This window comes from Durio zibethinus, chromosome 17 (genome assembly GCF_047325235.1).
Source record: "Durio zibethinus cultivar Kanyao isolate XHJ-2024 chromosome 17, ASM4732523v1, whole genome shotgun sequence".
In the NCBI taxonomy this organism is placed as follows: Eukaryota; Viridiplantae; Streptophyta; class Magnoliopsida; order Malvales; family Malvaceae; genus Durio; species Durio zibethinus.
Genome location: NC_143178.1, coordinates 23,072,080 through 23,083,120, shown reverse-complemented (window position 1 = coordinate 23,083,120; position 11,041 = coordinate 23,072,080). Strand labels below are relative to the sequence as shown.

At 32.0% G+C, this 11,041-nt stretch overlaps 1 protein-coding gene across 5 annotated transcripts; it reads left to right on the top strand.

Annotated features, from left to right (window-relative positions):
* Positions 1–1,136: 1,136 nt before the first annotated feature.
* LOC111283843 (uncharacterized) lies at positions 1,137–10,871 on the top strand. 5 transcript variants are annotated; one of them, XM_022872483.2, is made up of 18 exons: positions 1,137–1,530; positions 2,438–2,539; positions 3,973–4,055; positions 4,243–4,327; positions 4,439–4,525; positions 4,664–4,725; positions 4,810–5,003; positions 5,087–5,147; positions 5,629–5,806; positions 6,538–6,576; positions 6,683–6,744; positions 6,873–6,909; positions 8,308–8,357; positions 8,471–8,537; positions 9,371–9,443; positions 10,029–10,108; positions 10,496–10,564; positions 10,688–10,871. In XM_022872483.2, the coding sequence occupies exons 1-18, from the start codon at positions 1,459–1,461 to the stop codon at positions 10,751–10,753; spliced, it is 1,467 nt and encodes a 488-aa protein (XP_022728218.2). In that variant the 5' UTR covers positions 1,137–1,458; the 3' UTR covers positions 10,754–10,871. The 5 variants fall into 5 exon arrangements, 3 of the variants coding, with proteins under 3 accessions (XP_022728218.2, XP_089602757.1, XP_089602758.1); XR_016329327.1 differs by having other exon boundaries at positions 1,139–1,530; positions 8,471–8,649; XR_002689438.2 differs by having other exon boundaries at positions 1,139–1,530; positions 8,308–8,383.
* The last annotated feature ends 170 nt before the right edge of the window (positions 10,872–11,041 follow it).

Below are 11,041 nucleotides of genomic sequence, written 5' to 3'. Positions count from 1 at the left end.
CAAAAGCGTTTCGTAGTTTGCTAATGTTTTGTTTTATCTTAGATTTTTATGCTATTCAAATGTATCAAAACAAAATAAATTTTAATGATCATTATCTTTCTTATTATTTATTTATCTATTTAAAAATTAAAAAATATAAACATTTAAAAAAATTAAAAAATATAGAAAATTTTATTTTGATTAAATAAAAGGCTCAAATTTCAAAAAATCAATTTTAATTTAAAAAATTAAATATTAAAAAGTATATTTAATACTTTTAAAAAATCTAAAAATTTCTAAAAATTTTGAAATATTAAAATTTTTTATAAATATATAAAATTTGAATTTAAAAATTTCAAAAAATATTATTTTTTAAAAAGAAAAATATCAAATTTTAATATTTTTAATATATGAAAAAAAATACAAAAAAATTCAAAATATATATTTTTGAAAACATTGAAATCTTTTTTAAAAGAAGTAAAAAATAAAATTTGATTTAAAAAGGTAAAAAAAATATAATTTTTTTAGTAATTAAATTAACAATATTAAATTCAATTTATATAAAAATAAAATTTTTATAAAATTATATTAGACACTAGATTTCAAATTTAGTTCTAGTATAAAGACTATTCTTGTAATTTAAAAATTAATTTCATTACTTTAAGTTTCTACGTTAATAAAATCAACATAATAAAATTATCAAAAATATTACTATATTAATCATGTAATCAACAAGTGATTGATTTAATCGATTAAAATTTATCTTTTTTAATGAATAAATACTGAGTTTAAATTCTGTCAAAAATTATTTGTTGAAATCATCTCAAATGTATAACTTACAATTACCTATTTTATCCAATATAACTCATCTTATTTTAATTTAAAAAATTAAAAAACTTATCTACCTCAAATTTTGTTTCTTAAAAAAAAAAACTATATTTATATAAATTGCAGAATACAATAAATTCCAAAATTTGACACGTTTGGCATAAATTGTCATTATTTTTAATATAATTTTAATCTCCGACGTGTACAACTCATTTATTTCAACAGAGTTCATTATCCGCTGAATGCACACCGATATAATGGTAAGACTAAAACACTGGATCGCCTCTCCGTCACGTATAAAAGCCAGCCTTTACTTAAGCAGAAACTTCCTGGTAGAAAAAGAACTGTAAAAATTATTTAAAAAAAAAAAAAAAAGGCCAGAACAGCTCTCAGCCTTAAAAAATCTTAAAAAAAAAAAAAAATGGACATTTTGATTTTAATAAGTCTTGTAGAGGAAGATTGAAAGAGAGAAGAAGGCAGAAAGCGCAGAGGAATTTGGTACATGCGAGATACGAAGGACGGAGAACAAAACGCGAGTTTCTCTTCAACTTCTCCGTTTCGATTTCTCAGCTGATTACTTCTTTTTCTTTCTTTTTCTAGTTTTAGTTCCTTTTTTGGCGAATATATATAATATATATTTGTTTCCTGACAATGTCTGACGAGACGGCGTCGTCTTCTGGAATCGTCTTGGAAGGAATTGCTGACGTGGAAGACTACGTCTGGGTGAGTACTTCTTTTGCTTCCCAGGACTGTTTGGATGCTGAGAAAATGTAAGAAAAATAGAATGAAGGGCATGCATTTTGTGTCTAATAAGGAAAGTTTAGTTTTCTTTTTTTTTTTTTTGGTTGTTAACAACTGAATTTTGGAGAATGTATAAATTGAAAATTTATTTACTATTTTTTTTATTTATAAAAAAGTTGATCCTCTTTTGAGGGCTGAGATAACAATAATATATTTTCTGTTGCGCGATTTTTCTTAATTGAGATAAATTTTATATTTTTATTTCTCACTTTTCTTTTAGAAATTAAAGAGCTAAGAGTGAAAGAAATAATGAACTTTCCATCAGTTTCCTGCATTTCTTGGAGGGAAAACAGCTTTATTCATTCCATTTTAGTTTACTTCTTCGAACTTGTTTGTTTTGATTGTGGTTATCTTGAAATTGTTTGGTAGCTGATAACAATGTGGGAAAGGACACAAATTTAACTGTATTCTTTACTTGTTTTCTCTTTCACCATCTATTTGGTTGCTGAGAATTGCTAGGAAACTAACACAGAATTCAAATTCCATTCCTTAGCTCTATGAATGTACCACTTTTAACTGGAAATGTTTTAGTTTTATTGGTTAATTAAATTTGGTCAAAATAAATAAAAAAGAAAATAAATGATCTATATTGGTTGTAATAGCTGTAATGACTGCAAATCTGCAACCAAAGAAAATGAAAAAGTGATTATCTGTCCCTTTTTAAGTTTTTCTTTGGTTGGCCTAGGAATTTGAGGTTTTAGTTTATGTATGTGTTTTTTTTTTTTGTAAGTTATGAAAACTCTACTGTAGTTATTGTGCATATTGCTTTGGAGAGTTTGTGATTTTATAACTATATTTGGGAATTTAATGAACATTGATTGAAGTGTAGGCAAATGAAGGAGCGGGATCATTGCCATGGGACCCATATAGTCTTGTTTATGATCATATGGAGAAAGGAAACAGAGCATTCCGAGAGAATCATTTTGAGGAGGTTAAATTTTTCTTTGCATAATGGCTCTCCTAATTTTGATTGCATACTTACATTTTGTTGATGGTTTAATAGAATTTTTATCCTCTGGCATGGTACTTCCCTGCTGTTAGTTTCTTTGCATTTTAAACTAAGGCATATTACTAGTAAGGCACTTTTATCTCTTTAGTTCTTGAAAATGGAAATACAAACCCAAATAGTTTTAGGGGCTTATTTGGATGGATTATATTGATGTTCATGTAGGGTACAACTCTTTGCTCTGAAATGCCCTAATATTATCTTTCTTGGAAAATTATTATACGGAACTGGAATTGGGATCTGCAAAATGTTTTGATTTGTTATAATTGGCAATTGCCATTTTTCTTATTTGGAGCTCATTCTTTACTGATGTCAAAATTCTGACACATGCATAACTAGGGAAAGGACACTATGGATTGAAGTAGTTGTGGGGTAATTAAAAATGGAAAATAAAAGAGATTAATTGCTTGTAAGCGGTCTTAGGATGCTAGATTATCCTTGTGAAAGGTTAGCAAAACCGCATTTTTAAGTATGTAGTATGTGGTTTTTTATCTTACCTGTTAGGGATTAGGATTGGTCTCTATCATATGATAAACTTAAGTTTCATTTATGAATTTTTATTCGATGACCAAGTGTTTAGTAACATAGTGTTCTTCAAATGGTGATCATGATCAGGGTGATCTTGATATAAGATTCTTAGGTAGGAAGAAAAGCAGACAACAGTTTTTTCTTGAGTTTAGCTTCTAAGGTAACTCCACACTTCAAATTCTTTGTAAGTCAACTGGTTTTTGCATGTCACTTTGCTAATGTCTTTAGCCGCAGTCATCAAAAGTTACATATTGCTGCTAAAGAAAATGTAGAATTTCTAAATTCTCATAAAGAAAGATTGTTGAAACTGCTTGCACTCAAATCTTTGACTTGGGAGTGATCTAACATGAGAAATATTAGTTTTATAAGAAATATTAGTTTTATGAGAAATATTAGTTTTCTCTTTTTGTTTAGGGGGGGAGAAGGAGAGAGAACATTAGGCCACAGTAAAATATTCACATCTGTTTTACCCAAAAACAAATCATCATTGTAATAAATTATTGAATCTCAAATAGATCCGGTTACATAAGCTGCAGATATGTTAAGTGCCATGGTTTGGCTTCTATCTTTTTTGATGCATTAGATTTCTTGAGTATCATCATTGAGAATTGGTTAAGGTGTGTAAATATTGCAGTGTATGATGTCCAAAGTTCCTAACAAAGTGTGCTCAATGTTGTTTTGCTACTTTTCTCTGTGCCTGTTTCTTCTGATGACCGAAACAACAATGGCGAAGTTTTCATAAGAATTATATGTTTGGTTATTTGTTTATATATATATATATATATATATATATATTGTTCCTTTAGTGACAAATAGCCTTCTTCATTCAGGCAATCAACAATTACTCAAGGGCCAATAACATGAAACCTGGTGATCCTGTTATTCTTGGTAACAGAAGTGCTGCCTACATGAGGTCAGGTTTTGTCAATGTTTATTGTCTTTGTGTTCCTGAAATGCATGCATAAATGGATACAACATACACACATATGCATGTATGTACTTTTTGCTTTTCTTTTTATTCGCATATTCATTTGGCATTCTTTGAAGAACTTCTGTACTATCAGTCAATTATGATGGGGGATGCGGCAATTCTTATGCAGGATTAGTCAATTTCTGAAACGTAGATCTCCAACAGCTTCTGAATATAGGCCATTGAATGGACTGGACATGACAACACTTGCTGGAGTATGTCTGTTGCTTTACTCCTTAAATAGCCCAGAAAAACATTTTGTAAATTGAATTTTATCACCATTACAGACATTCTGAAAGAGTGAAACTTTTTGACATGTATTTCAGCTTGCTCTTAAGGATGCGGAGAGGCTAATGAGCTTGCAGAATAATGCAGCAAGATCCTACATCTTAAAGGCCAATGCTCTCATCTTGGTAAGTGATGGATTGCATTGTTTGCTTTTTTTTAACAAGATATATAAGAAGGGGTCCAAGCTAAAAGTCCTATGGGCCTCTATCTACATGTCATTATGCTTAATGCACATGTATATGTCCATGCCGACTTGGTTGCAGTTGGAAAGATATGAGATGGCACGGGATATTATTCTTTCTGGTCTTCAACTTGATCCCTTCAGGTAGTTTATGATATATTCCAATTTGACATCCATTGACTAGAAATTTTGCAATCTTAATGATTCTTTTTTCCTGGTAATACATAGTGACATTCTCCGGGCCTCTCTTCAGAGTTTGGAGAGAATGCCGTCCAGTTTGATGCGGACTAGAGGCCATGAGGTGCTGGAACATACTGATGACTTTGATTGCACTCTTTGTCTGAAGTTACTATATGAACCTGTAACAACACCTTGTGGGCATTCCTTTTGTCGGTCATGTTTATTTCAGACAATGGATCGCAGTGAGTATCTGCGGTTGTTGATTCCTATTCTAACAGTACCTTTCATCACCATAATATTATCTGACCTTGTGCTAAAATAATAGGCAATAAATGTCCATTGTGCCGAACAGTGCTCTTCATTGGTCCTAGAACATGTGCAGTAAGGTAAGCTTTCTCATCTGCGGTTATTAATTGAAGTGCTTTTGTTAGGATAATGTGAAGGAATCACAATCTCCAACCTCAGCTGTTTGCACTAGCTTATGGAATTAGTTGGGAAGCAACCATTCATGGCTTCCACATAGGAGATACCATAGGCTGATAATTACTGGTTTATCATTGCCCTTGAACTTGGAGACTGTTGTTCTTGTTGTTCTCGAGGAGCACAATGATAGAAGTTACAAATCTTAAGGTCCCACTTGATTCATTTGGTATGTGAAAAATCATTTTCTGGACCTTTTAATACATAAGTACTGGGCATATCGGCTTATGGTCTATGCTTACTGAGCATGGAAATTGTTTTCTATCTGAACTTTTTACATTCTGCTAAAAGCTAATCTGCTGTTTCCTTCTTTGAAAGGTTTCAATACAGCTTTATAATGGTTTTCTGTTTTATTGACTATTATTAATAACATTACTTGTTTGATAGTGTAACACTAAACAACATCATACAAAAAAACTTCCCAGAAGAATATGCTGAAAGGAAGTCAGAGCATGACAGGCTGATCAATTTTGGTAATGATCTGATACCTCTTTTCGTCATGGATGTTGTCATCCCTTGCCAGAAGTTTCCACTCCACATATTTGAACCCCGGTACAGACTTATGGTGAGTTTCATACATTCTCTAATCATAATAACATTGTATAATATGATAAGTCTGAAAAATGGGTATATTGTGGTTGTTTTTACATCCAAAACTATTTTGGCAATACAAATTTTGTGGCTTCTTACTATGCTTATGAGCCTTTTGGCAGAGTTGCTCTTGTTCTAAATTCAAGTTGGGTTGAGTTTGCCTAGCAAAGCTCTGTCTATGTCACTATTATTCCTTCTTTCCTTTTAACATATCTTGGCAATCTTATATATATATATATAAAATTTCTGAACATAAAATCTTAGAAGAATCATTCTGTCAGAAATTAGTTGATCTTTAATTTGGCAAGGCTGACAGCCTAGTTAGCCCGGTAGCGGTTTCTCAATGATTAATTAATTGGTCTGTTTTCCTGTTTGATTGTCGAGGCAAGCAATAGCCTTCCTTCTAAGTAGATGCTCAACTTTGTAATGCATTATGAGATGTATGCATGCTGTTGATAGCTGAACTCTAGGTTAGTAATTGTCAGTCTCATGGTCATATTTTAGGTGCATCATATGTTGAAGCTGATTGCTTCATCTGACTTAGGGAGATTGCTTTTGATTTTGGAGTGTGGAAATGCAAATTGTTAGCTCAGTTTTCGGAATTAAAAGCAGTCTAAGTTGTTCATTTTACCTTTAAAGCTTTCTTCTACATGCATATTTTTTGTCCTTGATCACAAGGATTTACTTTTATTTGCTTGAAAACAGGTGAGGAGAATAATGGAAGGGAATCACAGGATGGGAATGGTTGGCCTTTTCTAACTGGTTCTTGCTTCTTCCTTTTGTCAATGCATGTTGAATGGCCAAAAGTTACTCACTATTTCTGTTTTTGGTTGGTCCATTATATTTGTAGGTCGTCAATGATCCTGCTACAGATTCCATTGCTGATTTTGCTTGTGAAGTGGAGATCACTGAGTAGGTGGCTTGTACTCCCTTTTTTAAAATTTTATTTTAATTAATCCAAACGCTTTGCAACATAGCTTCTTTTTTAGAAGATTTTGTTTTTTAACCTTATGATCTTGTCACTTGCTATAAATATGTAGATGTGAGCCACTTGCTGATGGACGCTTTGCTCTAGAGGTGAAACATTATCAACTTTCCTTTGCCTTTCATTCAATGACATTTTTTTTCTGTGTGCACTTAAAGTTATAATATAACTTTATTTATTTACCATTCCTCCATCTCAAAATCTTAGTTCTTTTCGGAAAGGCACAAATTTTAGGAACAAATAATAAAGAGTAATTATTCCTTAAATAAACTAGTAAATTTTAGCTAGGTAATAGATGGGGTTTTAAGTTGCCTACAATATGAGAAATATTGAATAGTAAGTCCTTAAATAAATGCTTATTGACCTTTCATAGTGGACAAATAATATTGGATAGACAAACGAATAATATGAAAGTATTAATTTTCTTTCTTCTACAAGAGAATATCACTTGAAATCACATGAATTGGATGAGCACAATATATACTGGCTGGTGGTTCAGTTATGATTAATTTGAAAACGAAATCTTACTCTGTTTTTGCGTACTAATAATGGTCATTCTGTTTCTAACTCTTATTTTTGCATACTAATAATGAATTTTTTTTCTTCTTTCTATATGATCCAAGGAGTCTTTATTTATAGAACTTCAACAAGGAGTTTCCTTTCTTAGGAAGTTTTCAGTGCACCACTTTCCTTTTGCTTAATGTAACAATGACCATAGTCAAATTAGTCATTGCACATTTGACAGGATTTAAGTAGGGAATCTTGAAAAACCTGTTGATAGTTTTGGAAAACTGAGTTACTGTTTGTGTTTTCACTAGTAGCAAAATTCTGTAGCCTGTACATCTAGAGCCTTCCCGAAAGGGTGAACTGATTTGATTGCTTCTATTCTGTAGGCTGCTTCAAAGAAGCCGGTTATTTAGATCTCACTTACCTGCAATTATGTTTTGAATTGACTCTTCATGGATATATTCATCGATGAAATGAGTGGAGTTATTGTATATTGCACCTAGCTTTAGAAATTTCTGCAAGACTAAATGCTTCCTATTTTGCGTGTTGGCAAGTCGATGGTCATACCTACAGTCAGTGGCTTGTCTTCTAGAATTGAACTTTAATTTTTTCTAATGCATTACTAGCATAGATTTAGGTATATGAGTAGATCATTAAGCTCTCCTTTTAATTATGAGAAACAGAAAGAAATTTGTGATTTTCCTGTTCAGAAGATTCATCCGATAATATATTTTGTATCTTTCTGATTCTCAAGTTTATTAAGGTAGTAGCTGAACCTGTAATAAAGTAGTAAGGATCCTAGAGAAATTTGTCCATTTCTTTTTGGTGACTGATTGATAATTTGGTCCTGGACAAAACAGTCTCCTCTTCCATGCTTATGTTGGACTCTCATTTTCAGCCTCTTACATAATATGTTCATATTTAATTCTAGCCAAAAAAAAAAAGCATTATTCATATATTTATATAAACTAAATGGCATGCAGATTGAAAGTCGCCGGAGATTTCGCATCATCAGATCTTGGGACCAAGATGGGTTAGTTTTTCTCATCATTGGGTCATGTATATCATATGCTTTTCCTCACAGTTTCGATTATTCATGCCTGCTTGATTTTGCCATGGGACTTCATACTTCTGTAATTTTTGCAGATATCGAATGGCAGAGGTTGAGTGGGTACAAGACATACCACCAACGGATGCGAGAGATAGAGAAGATGTATGATTATCTCTATTCTTGTTCCCCATCTGTTGTATTTTTCCTTATTAATTTCAGAAAGGATAAAATGAAGCAATACTTTAAAGTACAGAAGACAATTGACAGCAAGGAGGTGAAATTTGTTTCTTGATAGTTTACTCTTTTTACTAAAGGGCAGCATCTTGGGGAGGAATATTAACACTTTATAACCTCTAAAAGAGGGTAAATTTGTATTTAATAGATGCTTTTTATGTAAGACAGCAGCGTAATGGTTCATCATCTTCTTTTCAGTAGCTCATGCCTCATGGGCGAGACAGCTTTGGTCTTTTGCTTATGCTGGTTGGGCATCTCCGGGGTAGTAGCAGGTTAGGGCTAGGGATGGTGATGCTTTTACAGACAGAAGGAAAGTGATAGATTTAATTTCAATTTCTTCTCCTCTTCTCTCTCTCTCCTCTCCACCCCAGACCCCCCCTTTTTTGTTGGGAGGGAAAACTGTAGAAGGCCTTCAGAATGGGTTGGAGTCATGCTTACCGAAGCTTTTAGATATATGGTTTCACACTCTAGTTTTGGTAGATTTGACCAATTTGTTTGGTTAACCTACATGGATTAGTACCTGCTTGATGCCTTTACTATTTTTTTCTTCACTCATAAAAAAATAAATATTTATTTTTATATTGAATTTGTTATTATTTGTATTATAATATGTTTAAGTTTATGCTACCATTAAATGTTGTTAGCCTTGAATATGGCATGATACAAGCATACCCACCTCATGTTATTCATATTGGTTTTTTTTTAAATTTTTTTATATATTCTGTATTTGTCATTTTGTGTAATGTCTTTGATACTTACAGTTGCAGGAGATGACAAATAATGCAGCAGGATATGCTCGGTCATGGTTAAATACTGCAAAAGAATCAACACGAGGTAAAACTCTTTAGTAGGATACTTTGAGAATTAAAAATTATAGCTCATTTTGTCATTCCTCTATCGGTACTTCTGTAATATCGATTCATTTTAAGACAAATTTCTGTGAAATTGCGCTATGGTCTAGTGTCACATTCTCCCCTATTCTCTTCAGGTAGACTGATGTGATTTTATCTTCTTATGTACTAAGATGGGAAAAAGCTGACATGTCCAATCTTTTTTGTCAAACTTAAGGTTTAGGTTATTCTTGCAATGTTTTTACTTTGTTGATAATCCCCTTTCAGATGAGTTTTCCAGTTGTGAGTTGTTTCAGAAGCTAAATATTGCTGAGAAATAGAGTGAATAAAATCTCATGTTTGTTCTTTATTGTAGAGGGAAACAATTGTTATAAACATGGTGATTTTATAGCCTTGAGTTTTCTATAACATGAAGAGTCGAAGGTCTGATGAACTTGTAATGGTTAAAAGACATTTCTTTGTTACTGCAAGTTGATTTGAATCACTGGAATTGAAACCTATTAAATCACATCAAATGTTCATAGTTTTACTTAATGACATGCTACTATAATTCCTGACTTCTGCACAGATCGAAGAAGGCTCGAGATACTCTGTAATATTGAAGTAATGATGCCCAACCCACAAGATCCGGAGCACTTCAGTTTCTGGGTAAAGTTCTTGCTCCCATTATATGGTTGTGCTCAGTTTAGTTTTTTTTTTTTTTTTTTTTAAGTTAATGTCATGAGTAGGCCTTAAACTATGATGAAATATTCTATGTGGTATTTAAACTTTAAAAATCTTTAATATAGCATCTGAATTATGAATTTGATAACTAAAATGCTATTCATCTTTAATGTAACTAGTTTCAAATAATGACACATAGCAAACAAACAACTCTTTAAGTAACATATTAGTTAACAAATTTATAATTTAAGTATCACATTAAAGATTTTTAACGTTGTGTATCAAATTGAATATTTCATTATAGTTTAAGGATTATCCATGACATTAACGTTTTTTTTTTTTTTTATATAATTTAACTTATACCCTCTGCAGCTAGCTACTCTGTCAAATCGGAGGCCTTCAGAAAGATTGGAACTCCTCCGAATCAGAGACACAGGAGAGGTATGATTTTCCAGTTACATCTGTTTGCATTTTAAGGCAGGCAACATGCTGTAAAATCTCATCAAGAGCACTCCATTCTCAATTCTCAATTCTCAATTCTTTAATCACCACTTCCTTTTGCAGAGAATAAGACGGGGACTAATATACCTCACAGCAGAAGCACATGGACATGGTTGTAGAGTACAATGATATATGAGTTGTAAATTTTTTATTCATATTTTCCACAATATTCAAGCTTATTTTAATTGATTCAATATTGCTTGTGCCACATAATAAAGATTTTGGATCCCTATTTTTTGTTTTAAAATTAATAGTTGAACCGGATTTTGTAAATTCTAATTTTGATATGCTGATTTTGTAGCAAAGGAATCTAAACCTGTGGAGAATGTCACACTAAAACCATGGCAGCTGCTGTGCCTATTCTGAGGTAAAAGAGAATGAAAGGGTTGAATGGGTGAGCATTGAATGCTGCTCAAA

Bases quoted from the DNA above. Each gene is read 5' to 3' on its own strand.
- LOC111283843 (XM_089746631.1), top strand. From the start codon at position 1,459: ATGTCTGACGAGACGGCGTCGTCTTCTGGAATCGTCTTGGAAGGAATT. The intron at 2,540-3,972 runs GTTAAATTTTTC...TTCTTCATTCAG, and splicing joins GAGAGAATCATTTTGAGGAG to GCAATCAACAATTACTCAAG. The intron at 10,565-10,687 runs GTATGATTTTCC...TTCCTTTTGCAG, and splicing joins GAATCAGAGACACAGGAGAG to AGAATAAGACGGGGACTAAT.